The 27,986-nt window shown below is 46.5% G+C and overlaps 1 protein-coding gene across 3 annotated transcripts; it reads right to left on the reverse strand.

Annotated features, from left to right (window-relative positions):
* iqsec2b (IQ motif and Sec7 domain ArfGEF 2b) lies at positions 1 to 27,986 on the reverse strand. 3 transcript variants are annotated; one of them, XM_034590323.1, is made up of 14 exons: positions 26,139 to 27,986; positions 8,614 to 8,920; positions 8,171 to 8,488; positions 6,590 to 7,644; positions 6,344 to 6,505; positions 6,119 to 6,241; positions 5,844 to 6,010; positions 5,424 to 5,563; positions 5,196 to 5,321; positions 4,989 to 5,088; positions 4,735 to 4,896; positions 4,180 to 4,374; positions 3,909 to 3,958; positions 1 to 3,618 (listed from the first exon to the last, which is right to left on the reverse strand). In XM_034590323.1, the coding sequence occupies exons 1-14, from the start codon at positions 26,621 to 26,623 to the stop codon at positions 2,434 to 2,436; spliced, it is 4,575 nt and encodes a 1,524-aa protein (XP_034446214.1). In that variant the 5' UTR covers positions 26,624 to 27,986; the 3' UTR covers positions 1 to 2,433. The 3 variants fall into 3 exon arrangements, with proteins under 3 accessions (XP_034446214.1, XP_034446215.1, XP_034446217.1); XM_034590324.1 differs by lacking the exon at positions 26,139 to 27,986 and adding an exon at positions 9,037 to 9,793; XM_034590326.1 differs by lacking the exon at positions 3,909 to 3,958 and having other exon boundaries at positions 3,456 to 3,618; positions 26,139 to 27,985.

Consider the following 27,986-nt stretch of genomic DNA (forward strand, 5'->3'; position numbering starts at 1 on the left):
TTCACTGCAAGGACACTTTAATTTATCAGAAGCAATAAATATTCACATCTCAATTCTCTATTCTTTCAGTACACATTTTACAAACACAAAGGAAAAAATTTAACTCATTTGTTTAAAATAATATCAATAAGTGCACTGACATATACTCTTTTTTGGGCTTTAATAATTTATATCATGGTAACTCATTCTCTCATCTTCAGTCGGAAATAATAAGAAAATGAAAAGAAGTCAGTATTTCCTTTTGGCCAACGTCCTCTGTCCCTGTCCTTCTTTTATATGTACATACTTAGTGGCACTCACATGCACGCACCTGAATGCAGACAGGGAGGAGATCATCCCATAGTTAATATAAGAAGCCTATGTATAGTATAATATGTACATTCAGGTTTATACAGTACAATCTATTCAATAAGTGCAGATATATTCATGCAAGAAGAGTCAAAAAGGACACAATAAAAAGAAAAGGCTAGCCAACACATACCTATAAAATATTCATCTGACATTCATGACTCTCTTCACATCTCTGTAAAAATCCTTCTCATGAGGATCCGGATCTTCTTAAATTTCTTCTTCAACTCCAGTAGCTTGTTCCATAGATTTTCTTAACTTTGTCCGAACTGATTCATCCTCTCCTGAATCAGGTTCTATGAAGTGTTCTCTTGGCGATTAACGGCACTGGAGGTAAACCACACCAGTGCTTAATTTCAACTTCAAAAATTGCAGTAGCAAAAAGGGACGACACTTATACGAAGCCCACAGTAAAAGAAAAGGAAATACAATATATACCTGCAGGCTATGTTACATTCTTGACTTATGTTGTACTTTTTTGTTTTAAGCGAGGAGCCCTCAGCAGGATGCCAAAGCATCAGGAAATATAGTAAGAGATTTCTAAAGGTGGCAGAAGAGGGGGGATCAGAAGAAGGCCATTTCTGACTTAAGACATCACGTGTGCAAAACCACAAAACCTCATGTAAAAGCGTGCTTCTTCAAAACATAGAAAAACACACAATGGCTAAATCGGATGACTGCAGATAAGTGAGCAGAGGTGCCCTGTATAATTATGAGGGGACGGCATCTTCCAAAATCCAGGTCTTTTTCCCTAAATCACATTTTTCTTTCTGTACAGGGAACCTCATCAAAATGAAAAAAAAGAAACAAACTCAGATCCATTCTGAAAGTTCTAGTTTTGATGATCACACGATTGGAGAACGTTTGCTCCCGTGTGCTCACATCATAGAACAGAAAAGCAGGAATATTGTCGGTGTTAAAACTCATTTGAACAAAACTAAACCTCATTCATTATTTTTCCCCAATCAATGATACTAATTATTAAAAGATGAATTCAATGGAAACCATAGTACGATGGAAATAAATCAAACTTCACATATTAGAACGCCCTCTCGTCATCGTGTCAAACCGAGGGAATTTATATGTGCATATACTCTCTATAACCATGTACAAACATCTGCTGATATAATTTATCACTGATCAAAACAATTATTGGACAATATTCATCACTCATAGCAGGTATAATATCAATAAAACAGCAAGAAGCTTCAGAAACATTAAAATATATTATTGATTGTATCCATAATTCCCATATACCCCACGAGGAATGCATTGTAAAGCCAGGTGGCTCCTGTTGACATGTAAAAGACCATTTAAGCAAAAGACTGTCAGGAAACCGTGCACTGGTTTTAAAGTTTAAGACAAAGCAACATATCTGAGGTCTTCATTAGAAAAAAAAAAGATGCTTGTCAGCAAAGCAGAAACTGCAAAAGTGGACAAAGACATCATGAAACCAAGGAAATTATTGCAAAGTCAAGGGCATTTTTTTTGCAACTCTCTGCTATTTTAATGCCAAACTCCAGTGGAATGCATTAGGTGGCTTAGTCTTTATTTACATCCCCATGTAAGCAGCTGGATATATATTTATACTGTGTGTGTGTATATATATATATATATATATATATATATATATATGGTCTCTGTGTTTCCAGTGTCATATCATCACACTCGATACTGAAAATGTAAATGGTCTCATACAGACTCAACTAGATTTCAGACAATCTAAATAAATATAGATGTAGTTCCATCTTAGATTATATGGCTATAGACTTTTTTGACTTCTGTGTGGAATGGTTGGGGGGGGTGTTTGTTCTTGTCGGTGTGCATGTATGTGTGTGTGTTCTTATGTGGTCAGGTTTCAAGATGTGTGCACGTGTTATTTAACTCTGGCTGTGCTTTTTATCTCCGCCTACATATGTGGGAAACGGAGGTGAAAGTAGCAGAGACGAAGCAAACTGCGTTTCCTCTTGTCACTAGTGCTGCTGCTGTTGGTTTCTGTCCTGGCAGACTTGGATCTCGACCTCGCTCTGCCCGCCTCCACCACTCTATCATCTGACCTCTGACCCCTGTGGCCCCACATCCTGCTCATACCACGGTACTTATCCGGTTGATAGGCTTGGATTTGGAGCTGCCCCCTGTACCTGTCGCTCCAGCTCCCGTCACCTGCGGCCCTTGCTGAGGCTGCCCGGGGTGCTGGGGGGGGTGAGGGGAGAGAGGTGTAAGCGGGGTAAGGGGGGACGAAGGGGGGGGTAAAGGGGAGTGCGGTGGGGGAGGGGGGATGGAAGAGAGAGGTGGGTACTGGGGCAGATACGGGGCGACGGACGCAGCGTGATGTGCATTGACGGAGGCGGACGGCAGGTTGTGGGGCAGAGTGCCGAATATAAAGTGTGTTTGGTGGGTAGAATGGCTGCCTGGGTGTGGTGTGTGTACGTGTCCGGGGTGGGTTTGGGAGTGTGCGTGGGGGTGCGGGTGGGAGTGAGACAACGTTAGCGGGGGTTTGGTGCCAGGGACGCCGCCCCCTCTGATAGAGTGTGTGGGCTGCGCATGGTACAGGGTGAACTGTGGGTTCTGGGAATGCTGGGAGAGAGGAGAAAGGGGGGGGGGACACCCCACAACCATGTTGGCGTAACGACCCGGCAGCCCATGCTGGGAAAGCTGGGAGAGATGGGCCAGCTGCGGGTGCGGGACGTGCAGTGGGCCAAGGGGTGGACGACAGGGTAGTGGGCCTCTGTGTATAGTATGAGTGGCCACACCTTGTAAAGGAGGGGTGACAGTTTGGATGTGGTAGCGATGGTGATGGTAGTAAGGTGGCGGGGGCTGCACGCTGCCCACGTGACAGTACTGTGCGTGCAGCGCCTGGATCTTGGAAGGCCCCCCCTCCAACTGGCACAGCAGAGATGAAGGGGAGTGAGGAGGGGGCCCTCCCGTAGTCAGTGGGGGGACAGGTGCGGGGTAAGGTGGCCCCGGTGGAATAAGGGGCCCTGGTGGTTTGGCGCGTTTGCTGCCGAATAAGGAGCCCAGGAAGGAGCTGCTGTTGTTGTTGCTGCTCCCCCCAGGGACGCTCCCCGCTCCTGCTCTCTCTGCACTGCTGGAGACTCCCCCAACTCCTGTCCCAGCAGTGGTATGTTGCTGCCCCGGCCCACCCCCCACCCCCGATCCGGGGCTCAGGATGGGGCGGTGAGGCCGGAAGTCTTCTGTTCCATAGCAGCCAGGAACCACACCTGGCACTTGATAGCGCTGGTGAGGCTGTGGGCTGCTAATGATGGATCCCTGGGAGGATAAAGTCATGATCATTCTTTAGAGGACTGCAATTTAGCTCCTGTTCCCACTAACATCTTCATACACAGGAAATAATTCAGGAGAGGAGAGACATGCTTGGGAAGATGTGAACACTCACAGCCATGCAAAGGGTGTCAGGCGCGGGACAGATGGACACACGCACATGCATGTACACGTACACACCACCTATATGCACACTGTACACACACTGAGCATGCTTAGGAAGATAAAGCACGAGTGAGGGGAAATGTAGGTCTACTAAAGTCTACATCTAGACTTACTTCCATGGTACTGTCCAGAGAACCAACACTGTTCCTGCGACCACGTTTCCCTGCACCCGACCAGGAAGAATCATGTCAGCAAAGAGTGGAAGGTTGAAATATTTATTTAATTATAAAGATAAGATCTGTATATGCATGTGTCTGAATGTCAGCGAGAAAGAGGAACAGGATGTAGCAATAGAAACAGAGAACAGAGCTCTGATACCCAATTCAACCCAGCTGACAGGAAGGAAATGGAATTTTCACCGTCTCTGAGGCTCAGTTATCTCACCTGTCTCCGATAAGTCCCTGAGAGATGAGCTGAGCGCCGTGCGTTTCAGGCCCTCACCCACTGAGCAGCTGTCATCGAAACTCGTCCTTCCCAGGGTGCCGTTCACAACATCGCTCTTCCCTCCCACACCTCCTCCAACCCCACCTCCAGACAGCAAACTGGGTCGCATCACACCTTTCTGCTTCTCCAACTCCGCTGTGAATAAACGCAGAGGACACAGGGGAATTCAAAATGCGAGGGAGACCAAGAAGCCATAAAACAACAACAAGAAACAACTTAAATTTTCCACACAAACACAACTGTGACGGTACTCAGGTGAGCACATACCTCAGCCAAGGCCCAGCAATCCTCTTAAATGTAATAGATAGATAGATAGACAGACAGACAAATAGATAGATAGATAGACAGATATGCATTTGCCTAATCCTGCTGACAAACAAGCTAACCAACAAATAAACCAATGGACAGGAATGATAAACACAACCTCCTTGGCAGAGGTATGATGCCTTCAACAAGTTTCAGTTCACAGTAAATACCAGTAGATGGGGTACTTACACTCAACCCTGTATTTCTCCATCTCTTGCACTTCAGCAACGCTCTCCCTGAGGTCGCTCACAAAGCGGGTGCGATCTTGCTGACTTGGTGCCATGAAGACGATAAGAACTTTCCTATCCCCTCCCAGGACTGCTGAGGTCAGGCGGATCCCATGAGGGTAGTCTAAACAGTAACAGAGAGAAATATAAGCCTTAACCACCACACAGGGTCACTAAGAATAGTTGAAATGTGCAAAAGGACAAATGGCTTCTTACAAGAGTTCTGGAACATGTGCACTTGCATCTCAACCAAAGGGAACGATTGTCTGAAACTATAAGTCACTGAGGTTTTCTTCTTCTGGAAGATTTTGGTCACCTGTTGCACAGGAAAGATTTCATATTTCATACAGAGGCTTTTTGCTGAAATACATTAGTTAGGACAGTATCTGCCATGTCTTCAAAAGTGACGGATGTGAGCCTTACCACCAGAAGGTCATTGAAGAGGAAGACCTCTCGCTGGTGCACTCCCGTCCTCTGAGGTCTGTTCGGGTCAGGCACCTCGTAGAGCTGGCAGCAACACACCAGCCTGCGATGGGGAAGGGACAGCACCTACATGGACAAATAGTAATGCAGGTTATACTTCTAGATTCTCTTGTCACAAAAAACACTAATAGATCAGAAAATGTCATGTTAGGGGTTACGGACACTCACAGGCTTCTTGCCCACGATGACTCTCTCCACCGCCTGCACTTGGGACACATGGTCATCATTGGTCCGTAGCTCCCATTTCTGTATCCGCTGGTAGATCCCAACCAGCAGGTCCCTGGGTATATCCTGACCGTTGTCAACTCCTTGGGGGGAGACGGGGAAAAAGAGATCAAAACAAATCAAACAGTTTATCTAATGGGGGTAAAAGCTAGTGACATTAAGTTTCACACACAGAGGGAGCCAGACAAAGCTGGTTAAAACAATAAAATTACACTTGCTATTTAAATGCTTGCAAATCCATCAAAAAACATATTTAATGTTCAGAAACCATGTTTAAAAACCCCATTACATAAAAACTGAATATTAAAATATGAATATTTAAAAGGAACTTTCAGTGTTTCATAATTTCACATGTATGAGCACCTCTCAAATTCTTGACGAAATCCTCCAGTTTCATTTTCCTCTCGGCTTTGACGTTGGGACTGTACATGTCTGTGTTGAGGAGAATTATGGCAAAGGCCAAGATGAAGATGGTGTCCGGGTTCTGGAACTGCCGAACCAGGGTGGGATTACACACACAGTATCTCTGACTGCATATGAGACAGAAACAACAAGTTTAAACAGTTTTTCATAAGTCAGCCACAGACACAATCTTAGGCTTCTCTAGAGAAAACCCCTCGTGTTCAACAAAGACCAACCTGAAAGCCTCGATGAGCCTCTCCACTTTCTGGGCTTCACCCTGAACTTTAATCTGAGCCTGGAATTTCCTCAGAGCGTCGTCCAGGTCCATACCTGAGAAGTCCATCTCATCCACCACGCAGCTGAAAAACACACAGCAGAGGTCACGGTCACACCTCCCCTACTCCACCCACTGTCAACAATCAAGCTTCCTCAATCTGATTGGACTAAATTGTCATACTCACTCTAAAACATCTTTGTTGAATTGTCTCTGCCGGTTCCCAAGAAACTCTCCAATCATCTGCCTGCTCAGGCCCTTCCTCTCGAGGATAAAGCGAGCAATCCCCACTGGAGTGTCAGAGACAAACCCTCTTTCGATCAGGTACTGGATCCCTTTCTCTGGCTTCCTATCACAGCAACACAAAAAACGTTTGATTAGTTTGATTGCACCATCACGATAGGAACAACAGCTGTTCAGTGCCACATCTTACTTGTTGTAGAGGTTGAGGCCTATGCGGTACTGACGCCTCTGCACCACATCGCTGTTGAAGGGCGGAGAGTCCCAGCTGTGGCGGCTCTCTCTCTGGTACGTCTGCTTGCCCAGAGGAGGTAAAGGCTCCCGCAGGCTGTCCTGAGATGAGGAGCCTGAGCTGCAGTTGACCGTCTCATTGGAGTTGGTGGTGGAGTTGAGTGAGTCGTTGTCTCCGTCTGAGCAGCACGGCTGCTCCAGGCCACCGGGGGGCAGAGCTGTAGAGGAGGAGGAGGAGAGTGGGGTGGTGGGGGGCTGCTGTGGGGAGGAGGAGGATGAAGGGGTGTCTGAGTACTGATGGTGGTGGATAGGATGGTGGTGATGGTGATGGTGAGCAGCCACCTGTTGAGGGATATGTGTTGGAATGGGTCTGCTGGGGGCCCGTGTCTGACCCTGGGCGGCTGCAGCGGAGGCCTGGCGGGCGCCCGTGTTGGGGGAGTGTTTGAGGGTTCCCTGAGGGGAGCCAGCTCCCACCCCAGGCTCCTGCTCGAAGACCAGCTGTCTGCTCAGAGAGCCTCGGTCTGAACGGTCACTCGTGTCCACTGAGCTGTCGCTGGGCGGCTCAATGGTGAGAAGAGGCAGATGTGCGCCCCTCAGACGATAGTCCCTGCACTCTGTGCATGGGGTGCTACGCCGGCTGTTACTGCTACCCCCTCCCTCCGTGTCCCTGCTGTCCTCACGCCCTCCAACACCACCACCGGGGCCCCAGTACTCTGTATCTGTGCTGCTGGGGGCCCGGTCGAGGGACAGGGGTGACGACGGCATCCCATCATCCATGTACAAGGTGACATCACTGTACGAAGTGGCCGTGCTGTCGCCGTGCATACTGAGTCCTCCTCCAGCTCCCCTGGCTCTTTCTCCCAGACCTCTCTGGGAGGATGGATTGCTGCTACTGCTCCACACACACTCGCCGAAGTCCTCGCTTATACCTCCACCCTCCCTGCTGCCCTCCTGGGAGTCATCGCGACCCGCGCGGCAGGTAAGGGCGTCGTCTATCGAGTCAGCTAAGGACTTGACCTAGAAGAAAAGACAAAGTGGAACGGGAGTTAGCAGGACTGAATACACATATCCTGTTCCTTCCTATTTCAGAGCCTCCTGTCAGAAGAAAACTTTAGTTCATTGGTCATATGTCTGAAATAGAGCAGATCTACACATACAATTTGATCTTTTCATGTGTTTGTTTGTTGGTCAAAAGATGGATTACCATGAAACTTGGTGAAAAGCTGTTATATGGGTCAAGGAGGAACCCAATAAAAGTTGGTGAAGATCCTGGAATTGATTTCACTTTCATTAACATTTTTACTGATTTTCCAGGGAATAATTAATGGATCTAGATAAATAAAATCAGGCATATTTAGGAGAGTGTACAATGTGGTGCTGCTTGAGTGAATTTAAGGGGACTTGGCGGATGTGTTCGCTCTACTGAGTGCTATTCTAGTTTCTTCTGTGTCTGTTTCTCTCTGTATGAATAACTTTAAGATATTCACTGTGATTAAATGAACTTGAACTTGTTTTTTCATGAAAGACTTATATAAAGTGTTACCTGTTTGGAGAAGGAGTCCTCTAAGTGGGTGTATTCTCCTGGGCGGTCTGGATCGGGGGAATGAGGAGGCCCGATGGCCACGTTGTGGGTGAAGCTGGTCTGTGTCTGGGCCTGCTGCGGAGGCTGCCGCTCATCAAACGAATACTGCAGTCTCATGTTGGACAGGATGATGCGGCGGGTCATGCGGCTCTCTGACGCGGAGCTTCTGAGACGCTCGAAGTTCTTGTTCATGCGATACTGTCTGAAGGCCGTCTGGATGATCCTCGCTGCTCGGCGACTCACGAAGGAGCCACCGTACTTTCTCTCCAGCATCTCCACCTGGCGGAGGGTGGGGAGAAGAGAACAAGGAAGAACTCACATCACATACATGTTTAGTGCTCATGGCTTTCTAGGAAACACACACATTTGGGACATGAATCCTCAGACCGACAGTAGATGGATACCTTCTTATCCTGCAGATCTGTTGAGAGTTCATAGCTCTCCGAGAGGGGCTTGCATCTCTTGTTCTCCTCCTCCTCTTGCTTGCGGAGGGCCAGACTTGCAGGTTGGTGGCGTGTCCGTAGCGCCCAGGCCAAGCTGGCTGAGCTGGAGGCGGCCACGCACGAAGGGCCCCGGGTTCCAGGGGGTGCGCCGCTGCCACCGCCGCCGCCGCTGTCACTGTAGCGTTCTGAGCCGCGCAGGTAAGGTGCCTGGCCGAAAGAGCTGTCCTTGTGGGTGCCCGTCTCTGGACACTGGGACTCCCCTTCCACACTAAGAAAGAGGAGAAGGCATTAGAATGAGTCAGTAGCCAAACGTTACACCAAACTTGAGTGTTAAGAGCAAACTAGAGAAGAAATGATAGAGTAGGTTTGTATATAAGGACTTACATGTAGACTCTAGAGCGGCGTGGGACTAACCATCTCTTAGCGGAAGTCATGGTGAACTTGTATCACAGGCAAATCAAGGCAATGCCAAATCCTGACAACATTCCCTGTGTATACTAATTACGACACTGGTGATCCAACAGAGAGGCCTCTGCCCTCTACCTCCTTCCTTTAATGAGTTCAGAGGATGAGTTAATGTGCTACCACGTTCAGCAAAGTCTTGTCTTGTTTATGCCTCTGGGTCTTTCACTGCTTCTCTCCTCGCAGCAGTGACAGCACGTTTTCAGGAATCATCAGTCACCAAAACACACTCTGCCACATACCAGCAGCACCATACTGACAGGAAAAACCAGGTTATTTTTGTCAGCAGCAGGTGTAGAACAGGCCCCTGCAGCTTGCTATTATATAACGTGAGACCTGACACATGCATTTAACTTCTCCTCCCAGTGTCACTCTCACTCGGGCTGTCAAAGAGGCGGAAAAAAGTCGGGCGGCAGACACAAGATTTGCAACCGGTTAAGTTTGTCTGGATACAAACTGGATGGATCCTTAACTGCAGTCAGCAAAGCAAGAGCAGCACATCAAAGAGCGTATCCGGATTCAGGGAAGTCCACACAGAAATCTCCTCTTGTGACCTGCACAATATCCAGCCGAACAAAAAGTTAATGAGTGTGTGGGAGAAAAACTTTATAGTCACATGCTCCGCCTGTATTTCCTGCTTTTGTGAGCCACACCCCCTTCTGTCAGCTGTGTCCTGTACCATAACAAGGCAGAGAGGAGGGAGCCAGGGTCAGGGATGTGAGGGGGCGTTTGATTCTGCTCATGCATAGTTTAGTTCAGGATGACATTAAAGGACTGAAATGCTGCCTTTGTTGACTTTGATCATTTTGGCTCTGCAAAATATCCGCTCCCCTCCCTCCGTGAGTTGTCACTGTTCCACCAGACGTTTCCTGTGTTGGACTTTTGTCGTTCAAAAAAATGAAGGAAAAGCCTTCTAAGGGAACATGGAAATATCTTGTCGGAATTTTAATTGCTAACAGGTTTTTATCTTGTGTATAATACAACTGCAATACAAACACCGCAGTCACTTCCCGGAGAGGAAAGTATACAATACAGGGTCTCTCGGCAGGAAATCCTGTGCCCAGCAACACATGACCTGGCTAAATTATTGTTGAGTCTAATAACAACACTGAGGATAACTTCCACTATGTTGAATACGCCCAGTAATAAAATGACCCGACTCTGACACCTACAGGAAAGTGCACATCACCACAGCTGAGCTAAGTTATACATATTTAACAGCAAACCCACATATTGATATTTAAAGTATTTGCAAGAAATCTATCACAACATTAACAAGTTGTGTTTTGTTTCTTTTCAAAACGAATTAAAAGCAACAAGTCGTTTTGCACAACTCTCAACATCTCTCCCTAATTTTCTTCTTCTTCCTGTGCAGTATCATTTATCATTCCTCCTCCTCTGCTCCTTAAATAGAGAAAGTGAGGAGAGGGAGGGGGTTGCTTGGTGACGGTTGCTGTGGGACCTCGGTGGGCGGTGAGGCAGTTGTTAGGATGAGAAGCATAGTTGCCATGGCGACGTATTGACTGTTATCACCGTTGAGGTGGGTGTTGAAGATGCTCCACAGGTTGTGAATGACAATCTGCATAATACTTTTTAGGAAAACAGTTAAAAAAAATAAATGTATCCACACGGAAGCAGCCACACAAATACTGTGTTGTCCAAAGTAGTTTGTTTTAACAGCAGAGGCCTGAATTAACCGTCTCTCTGAGGGGCCATGTAATTATTGTTTTTGATTTAACGGTGTGAAAAGAATATTCTTCTTCAGAGCTGCTTGAAACGGCTCCTTTTAAGGGATGGAAACTATCCACAGGGGCGAGGCAGCACAGTGCCAACAGGTAGACGCTGCAGGCGGCGACACAGCCCAACGTTCTGTCATTCACATCAGCAGGCACAGATGGTATTTTCATTCATCTGAGTCACAGAAACCTAAAATACATGCAACACAGCATGAGGCAGCCACAAGTCTGGAATTTTATTAAATTGCCGTGAAGAAATATAACTGCCTTTACCTCTCTATCCTTGTAAAAGTCCAGCTGTCACCTGTTCACATCTCATACAGAAAGGAAATATGTCAAACAAGAGCGACATCTGCCACCATGGTTCAACTGTATGATTATCTGCAGTGGTAGATATAGGATTTTTCTAAATCAGGGGCCATAATTTACACAGAGGGGTAAATTATATGTCTAACATCTATGCACTGATCCTGATTCAGTTTAAGGAGGACATTTCAGTCCTTGTTCACTGTTAGCTCTATGGCTTTGATTCAAAGCCACACATCATTGAATATGAGAATTGTTCCTTGTTCATGCACATTGTGTACTTCAAAAGAGCTTGGAAACTACAAATTCTTAACAAATTATCATATTTATTGTTAGTATTGTTAGTAAGTCACTGGTTTCCTTAAAAAGAAAAAGTACTGACAGGGCAGGGGCACTTCAGGGGCCAATCAGATCCACCCCTGCCATATAGTATAAGTATAAGTCTCAACAGTGATTTCCTGTTCAACAATCAAAGATTTGAATTTCTTCAGATCACCTTGAGAAAGATTTTCACATTCTGAGAAGCCCATTAACGCTCTCCAGGTTTTGTGAAATACAAAATAATTCTATTCAGCATTGATATATTTTCTTTTCCTGCAACACAAACACGTACAAGGATTCAAATTAGACTTTGGTTTCGTTTCGCCCGTCGCCACAGCCAGGCAGTGATATGTGGTGAAACAAGGAGTGGACGATATCAAGTTTAAAAAACAAAGTTTGTTGTTTAAAACATGAGCGCGGCCATATCGCAGCTGACATCTGCACCTCATTATTTATGTAGGAAACCCTGTATTCCAGTTACAGTGCCAGAGAGTGGTTCTCTCTGGAGGCCGCCTCGTAAAATAGACCAGCCCAGAGATTCACTACCTGCAGCCATTTAATTGGAGCTGGAGCAGATGGTTGGAATCTAATAGAGTGATCGCCGATGGAGGTAAAGGAATTGAGGAAACAAGCAGAAATTGATAAGAGAAACTGGGCGTGTGTGCAGCAAATTACGATGTCAACTCCATGCAGATCCCAGACTCCTGCCCCCCCAGATCATACAATATTGATGTGCTGTGTGTGTTTGTGTGTGTGCACAAGTTTGAAAGAGCGGCAGTAGGTCTGACTGTGTCAATCGAACCCGCAGCAGGACATGGAGACCGGGGGATTAACCTCTCGGCCGCCTGCCATGAAGATGCCAATAATTGCATCGATCGGTCTGTTTACTCGTTTCCACCTGAGAGTTGACTGAGTGGAGCTATCGTCCATTGTCTCATTTCATCTCCAGCATTTGTGTCAATTCTGTTCCAAAGCTTATTATGACATACCCAGAACCCCCTGTGGCTCAAACGGGAACCATGAATTATAAAGGAGGCAGAGAGGCCCTGAGCAACATTGCTTTGGTGAAGCGTGATCCGATATTTACCATCATGTCAGGACTTTATTTTATAAATGACATGGGGGAAAAAGATTGAAACACAACCTTTGAAATGTTCTCTCCAACCACAACAGTGTGTGATGTGTCTGTCACACATGATCCCACTCCTTCAAAGGGCCCAACTGAAAGGAGACAATCAGAATCATTCATGGGTCAGATTCCTCAGACGCCAACACTCAGGGAGCCACTTGACCGTCTCAAGCTGCGAGCGTCCAATCACACACACACACACACTGTTCACTTCTTAGACTTTCCAGCTCACCCAGACTCGGTGCACTCGTCAGCAGAGGATGAACTTTTATCTTAAGTAGTGAGATAACATTTAAAATTCTTGTATAACTGAACCGTTTGAAGAGTGACAGGGATGCAGCGGAAAATTGGCAATGTTTTGCAAAGCACACACTTATCAGATGATCTCTGACAATGAAGCAGAACAGAAGGACGAGATAAAGTTTTCTATGTAAACTCTCCTTTAAAATAATTACTTCTCCTTCCTCATTCCTTTGCAAAGTGATAGTTTCTATTTGACATCAGCTGCAGCTACTTTCTGAGATAGTTCTCAGTGTGAAACTGCATAAATTGATGATTTGGCCTCTTCGGAGTTTGGACCAAAATATAAAATCACACTAAGCTGACAAATCCTCTTAACGGACATTCAAACTAACACGACAAACTTTCGCAGCAGTGTTAGTATTTTGAACTAATGTACTTAGGAGTTAGGAAGTGATTATGTTATTTGTTTTACAGCTGTGTGCATTGTCATTGTGACAGATTATCAAGACTTGTGTGATCTGTCCTCTGACCGGCTCGTATACAGTCAGTCACACAGGAACCTGTCGATTTGCATTTAGCACCATTCGTACGTCAGTTTCATACAGAATTCAAATTTCTCTTGTAAAAACATATACGACAACATGTTGTACAAGCTGCCTCTGGTGATTCAGTTACATTATAACACACAGCACAAAGACTGTAGTTAATCTGCTGGACAAATCGTTTTAAAAGTGAAAGAAGAAAAGTGGAAAATAAGCTTCTTACCATGCTGCTACTGTCAGAGAAAGGTCCCACGCTAACCGGAGCAGCGTAATAAAAACACACCCTCTCTCTCTCTCTCTTTCTGACTCGCTCTCACACACACACTCACTTTCACATGGCACTCGTTCGCCCTGCAAAGCCGTGCAGGCTACATTCTTGACAGTCTTTTGAGAGCTGCGCTCTGTCCCCTCCATCCTCCCTGCATCACACGCACAGTCACTTTTATTACACAACACCAGACCAAGCGAAAGCACACGACAGAACAGGTGACGGCAAAAAGACATCTACAAGTGAATTATTTATTGAAAACAGTGGATGAGAGATATCAGAAGTGCACATAGTTTTATCTTTTATCTTTTGAGCGGCTGTGGCTCAGGGGTGAGAGCGGTCGTCCTCTAACCAGAAGGTCGGTGGTCTGATCCCAGTATTCCCCAGTCCGTGTGTTGAAGTGTCCTTGGGCAAGATACTAAAACCCCAAATGGCCCCTTCTCATAGAGAAAGTGCTGCACATAGATGCACTGTATAAATGTTAAGTGCTTTGAGTAGTCATCAGAGAGAGACTAGAAAAGTGCTTTATAAATACAGACCATTTTCAATTTTAATATGAATACAGGACCTGTCATTGGTTAACCTTGATGGACTGATTGCATAAATACATGTGAAAGCAAAGACACATGGGTAATCTACTGAAGCAGATGAGATGGATGACACAGCTTTAGCTGTAATAGTTTTTTTGACAAAAGAATCATCTAAATTCATCAAAATACTGTCAAATAGTAATTTTCAGTTATACATACACAATCTAAATTGGAGAAATCAATTTTCTCTGAGGTTTATTAGCTCATGTTGCTGCAATGGAGCCTCTGCAGACACTAAATGTGCTGAATTTGAATTTTGCATGATTGAATGCCCTTGTGCGAAATCTGATTTTTGTGTAAATTTGTCTTTTTTTATCCGAAGTTTGAGATACCAGGTTTTTCAACATTTACAGCAATATGCTAATCAGATTAGCAACAATAATGGGGTCTGTACTGTGCGTCCTGCAGGGGAAAGCGCTGGCATTCAAGGATTATGTGCAACACACGCTCAATATATCACTGAAAATAGATTTTCTATAATTCATTTTTAGTGTGTGGATGAGTACATTGTGCTGGAGGTGCAGACCTCGTGTTTACGAGCAGCATTCCAGCATGACTGAAACTCACCTTCAGACATTTCAAAAAAGAAAGAAATGAAAAGTGGCCCCGGGAACTAGAGATCTTTATTTAGTTCAGAATTAAATCAACGAGATAAATTTATTCAAGATCAAGAATAAACATGACAACAGATAAGAGAAGATGTATGAGATGTGTAGGGACAGTCAAATGAACATGTTAAACTAAATGCATACATTTACGTCGTACAGGCTATAGGGACGAGACTGTGGAGAAATGTGCACAGATAACACACAGTGACTGCTGAGCACAACCAAACTGACACGACTAAACCAGTGGATCCATGATAAGCACGAGGAGTGTGACAGTAATGAGCAGACACAGGTTATGCATTCTGACAGCTTGAAGAAAGAAACTGCACAGAAGACAGAGAGAAGACAATAACAAGAACCCGCAAAATGTAAATCATGTGATGGATAAATCAGTGACAGCACAAATATAAACAGTCACAACACGACTAGTTGCATGCATCTTTTTCCCCCCCTGCTACAGAAGCTGTTATCGGTACACAGTGAGGTCTCCGTTTTTTCTGGCAGCATGAAACTGTGACGGTCTCTTTCACAGGTAAATGGGCGAGTTGGTGAGCGGTCAGTCACACCTCGGCTCAGCGAGAGGAGGGGCTGCTGCAGCCTGAGGCAGAGCAGCAGAACTGATGGGCTCGCTCATCCTCACCCCCCTCTCTTGAAAAGCAACACGGGACAAGTGAAAACACAAGAAATATCCGCCGGGAAGCAGACAGGCAGGACGAGACGGAGGAAAAAGAAAAGACAGAGAGCGAAAAACAGCGTGAGACACAAATAAGCAGAAAGCAAACACTGTAGGTACACACACACGAAAAGCATAGAGCGGGCAGCTTTATTAAAAACACTGGGTGCATATGGACATCAGGGTGGTCTATCAGGCCATTAGATGGCAGTGTTGCGGCATCATGCGCTGATGTGTCAGAAGACAGCATCAGTTGGAGGGACAGATGAGGGAGAGAGAGAGTGGGGAGGGGGGGAATTCACCAGGTCCCACCGCACATTGAAGACAAAATCTTCCCTAGGAATTGGGACACCACTCGCTACCTCTTCAGCAGCCAACGTATAACAGTGACAAACATTATCAAGGGAAAACCGTTATCAACTAACAATATCAAACGATATTTCAATGTAACGTTGGTCCTGTCCATAAAAACGTCTGCCCCACACTGAAAACGTTACAGGGGAAGTTTCTTTCTTCATATTCGGGACACAGGACTAACAAATGTTTCTCCCGTTATATTGATGAGCATTTTACACACCTAAAGGTTTCAGGAATATCCATCTACCCCTTAGTTTTTAGTGGGGTCCTGTATTCACTACGGTTGAAGGGCTGGATGGTCACTACCCCTACATCACATGGAGAGATGGGACAACACTACTTCACGGCCACGTGCAAAACTAAGTGGTCGGGCCAAGTGACACGGCCGAGGCAGACACCTGGGAGTAGTGAGAGGCTCTTAGCTGTGGGTGAGGGGGGTGCAGGAGGTGAGGCAGACACACGAGGATGCAAAGGAAGTGATGGTGACGATGGACAGGCCCCTTCTTCAGGGAGAGCTGGGGGTTGTTGACAGGCGTTGGGAGAGTTGCAGGTGACTTGCAAGGCTTCTTATGGGGGGTTTTCATTTCTCTTTATCGTGTCGTACTCACTGTACTCAGGCCCAGCGGCGGCCCTTACCTGTCCTCCTGCTGTAAGCTTGCGTCAGTGGAGGGGCAGCAGTACTGATGGAGACTGACGAAGCTGTGAACAGTCAGACTGGCAGGGAACAGAGCGGCATGGGCAGCTGTGGGAGTGGTGGGCGCCGAGGTGGGCTGCCCTGAGATAGACGGCGGCCGGACACTGACGGGGGGGGGGGGGAACAAGACACAGACACAGACGTGGAGAAAGCAGAGAAACAAGACACACAGACAGTCAGCGCCAAAGCAGAAAGAATGACAGAAAGAAAGAGAGAGAGAGAGAGAGAGAGAATGAACATTGATTTGAAGCTGCACATTGATAGAGAACAAGGAATGGAACATTTAATAGGACAAAACGTTGATGTGCGACGATTCGTGACAACAGCAAGGTTCGACATGACATCACAGATTTTGTCGAGATCGACTCCCGGCAGGTTACAGGTGGTTTTAAGAGAAACGTGGAGAGCATAGGCGAGTTTGAAAAGATTGTGCAAAGCTTTTAAATAAGAGTTTTGTTCATGAAACTCCAACCACTGATGGATTACGCCACACGAAGAGTTAACCGTGGATCAGCCTGTACGAAAATGGGAAAAGCACTTTCCGTAATGCATGCAAAAGTGCACATATAACACAAAAGCCTCTCTGCTGCCCCTCTACTTTGGCAGGAATTAGAGATGTTCCATCTGCGGATTGCGAGCGAGCAGCTGAAGAGTGAGCAGTGGTTGAGATTAGCATGTAAATGGCTGGTTTCTCACCGGGGCCAGCTGCTGTCAAGGACACGCAGTCCCTGTCATTTTAGCATGGAAACACTCTCAAGCCCCCTTTTACACAGTGCGCTCGGGGAGGCACCGAGTGACGGAGGCAGGAGATGCTTCGACACTTAGGTGACGTGCTGCAGTTTGGCTGCTTGTTTCGTGGCCAGATGCAAAAGCTGAGGTGAGGATATAAGAATTTGTGATTCGCTTGAAAAACAAGAACTGCATGGAAGAAACCTTCAATCAATATAATACTGTCTATTTGAAACAATTCACTGATCCACAAAACCCACATACACCATCCTAAGTACAGTGTTTATCCCTGTTTGATAACCATCTGATAAAACCTCAGTGCCCAGATGTCTTACAAAATTCCAAAGCCTTACACTCATGGTGTTAGTTATATTTGGATCTGCACCAAATTGCACACACCACAGCAAATCCCTTAATCCTGCTAACCAACAAACTAACTAACTAAAAAACAAACCAACACACAAACAAACTGGTAATTACTAAGTACAACAAGACAGGGAAGGAATCATCTAAAATCATAGAATAATGCAAACTTGAATATTCTACTCCTACTCGATCACATCAAAAGACAGTTCAGGTTTGATAGGATTTCAACTCGGCTCCGTTGGAATGTGAAGACACGGGTCTAATACACAGAACAGAGCTGTGAGTAAAGAGTTTAAACCGGAGAGGGACCGTTAAAACTGAGAGTGTTTAAGGATATAATCACGTAGGCGGATGCTCGTTTGCTTAGTGCAGATGATAAGTTCCAGTTTAATAAGAATAATCAGCTTTATTAACAGCAGAGCTTTCTGGTTTATTCCTTTTTATAAAAACGACAACAGAGGTTACGTGTCTCGATCGCATGAGTTTGAAGGTTGACTATAAAAGCCAAGATTGGATGGAGCCAAATATCCTGACAAGATGTGAGGCGTTAATTTCTCTCTATCAATACGACCGTGTGGCAGAGAGAGAGAAAGAGAGAGAGAGAGGGAATATTGTGAACAAGTGAACCCTCTGACCTGCTCAGCTTTGGATGGAGATGTGAAGAGAGGCAGAGGTGCGGTTATGTAAGCTCGAGCCTTGCTTATGCACACTGTGGGATTTTTGCACTGCCAAGATTTGTATTTTACCAGCAGTAACCGATGCCTTCTGCTGGAGAAGTTCCCCAGTGTGGCAAGTGTTGAAAAGCCCATCGAGGATCTGAGATCTGCTCCATGAGCAGTTATGCATGAATCCCCGAGTGCCACAAAACACACGTACGCTTGCACGCACAATGCCCCAGTCGTCCTCCTCCTCCTCCTTCTACTCCTCCAGAGAAAAAGCCAAACACACACACACACACTACCCACACACTCTTTCTCAGTATGTACAAAATCCCTCATTCTGTTCGCAGATGCACTAAAAAAAACCCCAAGTTAATAAAAGACAATAGATGAAGATATGAATCAACACAACGCAGGTAAAAAAAATAAAATATTAGCGAAGACACAGGAAGTCCAGGTGGCACATTGGGAGAACGTGTGAGGTGGCGTTATATTTAAAGCGCTGAGCTGACAGCGGCTGGAGGCAGGGAGAGCAGTGGGAGGAGAGAGAGAATGCACGAGAGTGGGAGAGGTTGAACGCGGAGGAGGGCAAGGGTGAAAATAATCAAGAGAGGAGGGATGGAGGGGAGAAGGACAGGGGAGGAGGAATGAAATCAGGATGTGGAGCGGTGATTGCTGCAGGGATTGTGCGTTTCCTTGTGCACCCTGACAAGGGGGTGTCAGCGTGTAGGTGAGTCTATGTATAGACGAGCGGGGAAAGCTGGAGCGAGGCGATCACACGGACGTCACCTGCACTGCTGTGGTATTATTCTTTATATCGTATTATTCTTTATATTGTATAAAACACAACAAATCCACACCCAACATCCTCACGTGGATAAATAAGAGACAATAAAGCAAATAATTATAAATCATATTATTCACCTTAAAAGGTTCAGTGTTGAAGATTTAGGAGAAAGGGAGAAATTGAATATGAAATAATCCTAGTGGTGTTTTCACTGGTGTGTTTCATCTAAATTGTACGGATTGTTGTTTTCTTCACCCTAGAATGTTATATTTAAATACTTTATATTTACATCAGGAGCAGGTCCTCTTTACGGAGGCAGCCATGTTTTTTACAGTAGCCCGAACTGGACAAACTTATCACCTTTTGAGTTTTTATGACAACCTAAGGAATCCACAGGTTCTATTTCCTGTTTGGAAGAGGAGGGTGAGGTGAGGGGTGTTCAGCTGCAACATGCAACTTCACCACTAGATGTCACTAAATTCTACACACTGCACCTTTAAGCCACGATAATAACATTTACAGGAACAATCCTAATACAGACAAACTGGACTAATCCAGAGGTGAGGACTGGTAAATAGTAATGGTCTCTATTTATATAGTGCTTCTCTTCCCTGAGGACCACTCAAAGTTTTGCCATTCACCCATTTACACACAATCATCCAGTGCATCTACGTTACAGCACCCCCTCCGACACTTGGGGAATGGGGAAGACTGGGATCGAACCGTCGACCTTCTGGTGAGTGGATGACCGGCTCCACTCCTGAGTCACCGCCACCATCCGAGTCCTTTATACCTTCCAAGTTATCAGAACACTGTAGGTAAAGGCCTCCAAACCTCGTAGAATGTGGGACTTGCTTCCGTGGGTTTTATTCTGACGTGGCGAGGACGTTTAGATCCTTTTCAGTTCAACAGAATGAGGCGGCATCCAGAAAGCGCACTCACATTATGCATCAGATGTGATATTATATGCTTCACTTTGTGATGGAAACGCTGTGGCTGGTTTCTAGGGGCCTCTCAGCACCAACAAGTGTTTCATGAGGCAGCACAGTCACGGCGCCGCTTCCATTTGCTTCCACGTGGCTTTTAATCTGAAAATCTGTACGTTTAACTCACGCTTTTATTCACAGTTTTTTGGTTTCCTTCGCTGTCTGTGAAATGAGAGTGTGGGAGCGCACTGCGTCATCCCACCTCCAGCGTGTGACCCACCTGACTCCTGCTGACAAACAGAGACGTTTGATAACCACACAAGCTGCGTTGTAGCCTAAAGTTAAGAGTGTTTTTTAAATACAACCCCCCCTCCCTCCCTCCCTTGCTCTTACACCAGCGCCCCCCCCCCCCCTCCCTCTGGCTTTCCACTGCGAGCTTGAGTCTCCTGCTGCTTGGCAACAGTGCGGACTGCCTGCGTGGGCGTTTGGCGTCGAGTGCCAGGCGAAAGGAGGGGCGCAGTTACAGTTACGACTCAAACTACGCACACCAGGCACCTGCTGTACCCTGCGAGTCGGTGGGCATATAGGTGTGTGATTTCACCCAATGAAGAACAGTCGGATCTAATTGTATATGTGATGTGGGAGACGCAGGAGGAGTAATTGAAGGAAATTAGATTCCTGCAGATCAGAATAAGGGTCTATTTCAGATTTAACTGAATATCCCTTTGGTCTGCAGTTTGCCGGCCTGAGAAGCTGAATCTTTTCAAAGAAACAGATCCCGTAGCCCGTGATAAATAAAGCGACTTAGCACTCATCTGTCTTCAATATGTCTCCTCCATCCCCATCAAGCCGTCATTCACTCCTGCTTCCGTCTTTCACCCTGCTCCCACTCCTACCCTCTCCATCTCTTCTATTCTGCGTCTCTCGCCCACAGAGTTCTTCACAGAGGAGCTCACAGTGTTCCCACGGTAACCAGTCTCCCTTTTTTTTTTTTTTTTTTGCTTCTCGAAACGTGTGCACGAGTGTTTGACGAACATCCCGCCTGGAAAGTGTCACTTATATGCATTTCTTTCTCTTTTTTTTTTTAACACTGGAAAGACAATAATGAATCAAGTCATAGTAACAGCTGGAGAAAAGACGATGGAGGAACATCTGATGGTGTGTGTGTGTGTGTGTGTGTGTGTGTGTGTGTGTGTGTGTGTGTGTGTGTGTGTGTGTGTGTGTGTGTGTGGTAATTAGATCCACAGTGATGTTTCACCCACTGATGAATGGCCGGTGGGCTTAGCACTCTGCCATCGTCGCTAATGACAAAGCAAGTCCGTCAATCTCCGAGCTAATTGACCGTGGCTGTTGTTAGAATGCGACTGTTAAATGCTCACAACGGCTCCTTTAAAACTAAGCAACAGAGGCCGCTCCAAAATGACAAGGGGCCGAGAGGAGGAGGAAAAGGAAAGGGAGGAAGTTAGGACCTTCACCGCACCCCTGGATAGGTGAGGGCAGCTGGAGGTGGACGGAGGGAGGGTGGGTGGATGCAGATTCAGTATTAGAATTGCCTTGAGGACAGCTTTACAGTTTCCACAGCAACTATAAATCTCGCAGCGCTCCCGGGTCCAAGGACACTTCACTTCGGAAAAAAGTTTACATCACGGCCACAGTCGTCACTTGTGTCCTTGCTGTTTCAAGGAAGTCAGGTCTGGTGGCAGAACGAAAAGCAAGTGCAGGCGAGCAGATCTGGAGAGGGAAGGTGACATGTCGGCGTCTTGACGAAGTTAACACGCCACTGATGCAAAAGTGGAAAAAACTAACATCTCCGGATGAAAACAAAATCACACATGGTACAACACATTGATGATGAGAGGCGACACTGGTGCTGTAAATAAAAACCCTCTGCTTACAGAATCTGAATTGATACGTCATGTTCTGCCTCCTTTATGCTCCAACCTTCACCTGAATGTTCTGGACATTTTCCTGTTATTAAAAACGTGTCTGACTCAGACAATCTTTCTGCTGCATCATTTATACGTGAAAAGCAAACTCGGTCCAGACCCAATTTTCAAGACATGTTCCTGCAGATCATGTATGAAAAGGGCTTTACAGCTGCCACACACCCACACACATTTTTCTTCTTTCACTGGCTGGAAATGGGCGGAACTATGGTGACAATTTATGATGTCACACAACTACAAGTACCAAAAACAATGATAACAGGTCAGACATGTCTCCCTCCAAAATGGAGGCTACAAAATTATGCTGAGGTGTGAAGAAGAGCTGTAAAAGACAAAAGGCCAGTGGGGGGTGGACTGTACACGTGCAGAGGATTTATATTCAACAGTAAGGCAGTAAACACTGAGAAGAAAGTATTCAAAAAACATAAAATGAGCCCCACAATAACATGAATTTATATAATATGCATATCAATAAAAAACACTAGAGTTTGTGCATTAGGTCTAAAACCCTGAGTGCGTCATTGTGCTGAATATGAACATCTGCAGAGAGCAAAGGTCGTGGGTCAGTCCACTAAGTGGGAGAAATGCATGCACTCATTCGTATCCTTGTGAAGCCTGTGGGTTAATAAAGCTGAAAAATAGGAGTCTGATATTTTGTGTGAACACGTTCGAAGCCACGAAACACTCACTTCACTCAGAAACGGTGAGTAAAAGGCACAAAAACACCACCCACTTACTCTTACCTCCCACGCACACATCCATCATTTAAATTTACATCAAGCTAAACCGCACCACGGCGTTCATTAGCACCGATGCAACGTTCTAATTCTACGTGGTTTAATCCACCGCAAAATCCAGAAATAGAAAAATCTAAACGAGATGGAGATTCTTGAGAAAACGGCAGCTGCATCTTCACTGTATTTCTTTTTCCTAAAAAAGAAAGTTATGCTGAGACCGGAGAGAGATTGCCTCCCATCACATCAGATTGGAGCAGGTCAGCACAGGCTCAGCTGAGCTAACCCACACATACGCCTGAGGCCGATTCATTTCTTCTAGCGGTATCTGCACAATCCTAGCAACTGGAGGATGTAAGATACAGGTGAAAAATGTCCCAATGATCGCATATTATTAGTGAAATAAACAATACTGAATAAACCCAATCAGGAAACATAAGTGTGCTTCAGTCTCAAGCAGGAAAAAGAGCAAGCGAGCGAAGAGGGGAAGAGAAAAACAATAGGACAAAAGTAATTTCTACAGCTTCTCTGAGTCATATCTGCAGCAGTGGGAAACAGGAACAGCGAAGGGGAGAGAGTGAGTGTTTACGTGGGTATGTGTGAATGTGAGAGAGAGAGAGAGAGAGAGAGAGAGAGAGAGAGAGAGAGAGAGAGAAGGGGTGGAGTGGGGGTTGTAAAGGGGATGGGGTTATGCGTAGTAGAGCTTCACAATCAAGCTCCTCCGGAAACTAAAGCCCATTACCGCTCTCCAAATTCCCCCCAAAATGAGATTGAACGTCACTTTGGGAGGGAGCGGAGCCGGTGCCCACAGCGGCCTGCGTGGAGGGGAGGGGGATGGATGATGGAGCGGAGACACAAGCACCTTCGCGGGGCTCTAAAGAGTGAAGAGAGGAAGGGAGAAGATAGCTCTCCCTCTGTTTTTTCCCTGTTATATAATTACACTGCTCCCGAGTTTCAGCATCACCGAGGTTGTCGCCAAGACCTCCAGCTGCCCCCGCCTCTCAGCCCATGAGCTGTATGAGCACAGCTGCGTGAATGTATGTGGCACATAATGAAGGATATAATATTTCACTCGTACAGCGAGACCTGTCACCAGCACCGCAACATGACAGCCTGCTTGGCACACTGCAGGGTCACATTTGCTTTTTTAATGACAGACGTCCCAGGTGATATTCTACAGTGCACACACACACATCAATCATACACGTGTACATATATATATATATATATATATATATATATATATATATGTTCAGCTGTAATTATCACCCCTGGGCCAGTGGTGGTGATGATGCTCTTGTCACACCAATTAATCTCGTGCACCTCCCTCCCTCTTTATCACATTTAAAGATGCACATTCCCTCACACACACACCAGTGCAGGCACTCACACAAAGTGCACTTGCGTGACCCTCTCCCAAAATAACAACAGAAAAACATCTGCCGTGCTCCCAGCGAGCTGTGGCAGCGATGCCCTCAACCCAACACTGCTTCTCGGAGGAGGGACTTGACATCAAATGTAATTTCACCCCGAGGCCCCAGACTCACATTGTTCACACTGCCACTAACAGGAGGAGAGCCATGAAAGAGAGGAGCATTTGGGACAGCTGTTTATCCTCGTGCCGCCGGGAGAAACCGGAGGAGAGGAGCGACTTTGTTTTGATGCAGTTGCATGGCGTAAACAAACGGGGACAGTTTATTCAGCCTCCTTGCGTGGAAACAAAATTGAGTGTTGTGTAATTCGCAGAGCGCACGGACCAGAGATGAGGACTCCTGCTGGAGGAGGAAAAACTAATTGGGCAAAAACAAAAGCAGCTCTCGGAGCCTTGCCTTCTCTGGCCCAAACTCGTATTCCCCTCCCTCTCTTACACACCCCTGTGGACAGATGGCAAATCAGTGTGTGTGTTCCACCTTTTCTCTTTTAGACTGAGGCCTGCTAAGTAAGGTCGCTTCGTCACTTTCCTCCCCCTTGTCGTCTTTTTCCGCTCCCGATCCCTCTCCCACATCTTCCTTCTGTCTCTCCCTCTGATCGGAGCCATATTTAAAGCCGACGAGGAGATTCACGCTCGCATCTGATCCGTTATCAGAGGAGCGGGTGTTGTTGCTGACCTCAGCTAATGGGCCAGTTTTGGGGCCGGGCTGAGTCACAGCCAGACAGGGACAATATGGCTCAACCGTGTGGGTGACTCTTTATTAAATGTGACACTTCATGCGATGCGCTTGGGCTCGGGCTGGGTTCAGAGTTGGCCACGGCCACGACGAGGAAAATAACAAGGGAGGATCAGCAAGATCTACATTTGCAATCCCTCACTGTGATTTAACACCCACATAAATAACTAATATGCGTTTCTGCCTAATGACTGAGTCACCCCCAGGGATGAGGGGAGGAGGCCGGAGAGGCAGACAGCGGAGGAAGAGACGACTCCAATCGATGAGGGATTCGGTCTGAAGTCTGAATCAGGCTTTGACAAGGGGACTGGGACTGTAAGGAAACAGACAGTGGGTGAAATCCGGTGATAATTGCTGAGATGAGCGTGTGGAAATGTTATCATACGCACGAGGACCAGTGGCTGCAGCTATTTCACTGTGTGCTTGTTCATTTTCAATCATTGCCCACTCACAAAGATTAAATGTGTGCAGAACAAATAATGACTCTATCTGTCCCTGTGTGTGTGTGTGTGTGTGTGTGTGTGTGTGTGTGTGTGTGTGTGTGTGTGTGTGTGTGTGTGTGTGTGTGTGTGTGTGTGTGTGTGTGTGTGTGCGTGCGTGGTTAAGTAAAAGTGAGGACAGATGCACTTGCTGTTTGCCAAAGCTGTGGTTGCGGCACACTAACTTCAGGTTATCCTTCAGTTTTAGGTGGAAAAAAATAAAAACTGCTCTCGCTTCAAGACCAATCAGCCTGGAGTTCAGAGCGCAGAGGAAAAAGAAAAACACAGTGGGCGGACTTTTCTTGTAGGAGGCTTCACTGGTCCCTAAAGTTCAGACCAGCATAAAGAAAAAACACCCATAACCCTCCTGGTTTCCTCAGCATTCTACTATACAACTCCTACACTCCTCAGTGTGATCATTACACAAATCAAACCCTCTGCAGGGAAATTACATACAGCGTGAGGAAATGGACACCGTGAGCACTTATCATCACTCCCCCCATAATCCTCCAGGACTTTACATATATCCTCAATGGTGGTGTATTAAATTATCCATTCCTAGGTTTAGTACCATTACTGCAAGGATTATCTACGGCTGCAGCTGCATCCTCACATTATGTGGACTTAGCGTTTGAAGGATCTGTCACACTTCAGATGTTGTGCCCATGCTGGTCATCGCAACTAATTTAGAGAACCCTGGAAAAGAAGATCACTGTGACGTGAAGGTCAAATCAACAGGCTTCTGTGTTGGAGGAGAACTTACTTTCTACGCAAGGTGGAGCTGGCGTTGGTGTCTGTGCTGTCGGTGCGTTCGAGTCGGTCTCGCTCGGTGGTGGAGGAGCTGCAGGAGAGGCCTCTGGTCAGCCTGGTGTGGGTCCTCCTCTCCCTGCTGGGCCCTGGAGTTGTGGCTGTTGCAGTTGTTGCCTGAGGTGTTGGTGCGCTACCGTTCCCACTGCTACCACCACCACCACCACCACCACCTCCACCACCGCCACTGTCACGATGGATGGGGAGAGACAGAGGCTGGCTGTGGTTGTGGTTCTGCTCTGGGGTCTCCGAACCAGGCGTGCGTGGGCTGCGCTCCTGCCTCAGTCCCTGGTTCTCCTGGGTGACCCGGTCCAGCTGGCCCTCCAGCTCCTCGATGCGCCGCCGCTGGGTCTCCAGGAGCTTGGCCTGGCTCTCGATGATGTTGTTGAGCTCCAGGAGGTACTCCACTGCCCGGTTGGGGCTCTCAGGGCTGGTCTCCATGGCGGGAGCCCTGCCTCTGAGGGTATGGCCTCCGCCGCCAGCCAGCGCCACAGTTTTGACCCCCGTGGGGCCTGAGATCCACCCCCCCCACCAGCCCTGATGGGGGGGAGGGAGGGACCGACCGAGTCTCTGGTGAAGCTTCTGATGAGCTTCTGACGTTCACAAACAAGAAGTCACAGGGGATTAAAGGTTTGAGAGTTTAAAAGTGACTACATATCCTCAAATGTGAGGGCGGGAAAGAGCATTACAACATCTCAGCAGCCATTAAACATGTTGCGATGCCAAGAAGAGAATTCAAAGCTCAGAAAGAAGCTCAGGACAGCGTTATTAAAAGTCTGATTCCCTGAAGTCACCGTCATCTTGCAGAACCTTGTGAAATCTGCACGGAGCAGTTCCAGAGTTTGTTGCATCATGATGGATCTAAACAAGTTCTTACAATAAACAGAGAATGGCTTTTTAAGGACCTGTAATGAACTTGTCTTTGATGATTCTCTGAGGAAAAGAATAGATAGAGAGGAATAAGAAGAATATTAATTTATCCACTGACATGTGACATAAACCTGATTATTTGCGTTTGGAGCAAACGATCTCAGGTTTTGGGTTAATCACAGAACATGTCAGATACTTTTTCCGGGACGAGTAGAGGATGTAAAGGGTAAAGGGTGGAGGGGTAATGAGGGGAGGGGAGGGGGGGTCCTTATTATATTACCACTAATTAGTCTTATCAGGCGCTGTCAATCATTACATAACACAGACATCTCTGCTCCCTCCCTCGCTGAACATCCCCGCAGTCCGTCGCTTTCAACCCATGGCTCGCTGCGTCTTCAGGGCGCAGAAAGTGAACGGAGGCGGTTTGCGAAGTTCATTTTCCTGAGGTTGTCAAAAGAAAATTCCTCCTCTGAGCTCCAGCAAAATACTACATCCCGCTGGCGTGCACCGATTCAGACGAGTTGTCCAAAGTCTGCGTCCCTGCGCGCTTTCATCCAAGAATTACGCACAGTTTACGCACAGGTTGATCTCGGAGATAAAAACTTGACACCTCGATCATCCGGAAGATTTTATTAATCATCCGATTGTCCAAAAGTCTTAATGGGTTCAAAATCTTTAATCTGGCGCCTACTTTTCTTCCGTGTTTGCTGCTTCTGATCTGGAACAAAACACGTTGACTTGAATTTCCTACTTATCTGAGTCGAGCGTCTCCCGCATCCTCGGGTCCGTTAATCCGGAGCAGCAGCAGCGCGGCGCTTTTCTTCCCCTTCGGTCTTTGCGCAGAAACACGCGAAGGTTTCGCTGCTTTGCGCGTCTGAGCTGCAGCGACGTGTGCGTCTTTTCCTCTGGAGCCATCACTGTCAAGTCAGACACA

This window comes from Hippoglossus hippoglossus, chromosome 7 (genome assembly GCF_009819705.1).
Source record: "Hippoglossus hippoglossus isolate fHipHip1 chromosome 7, fHipHip1.pri, whole genome shotgun sequence".
NCBI classification, from domain to species: Eukaryota; Metazoa; Chordata; class Actinopteri; order Pleuronectiformes; family Pleuronectidae; genus Hippoglossus; species Hippoglossus hippoglossus.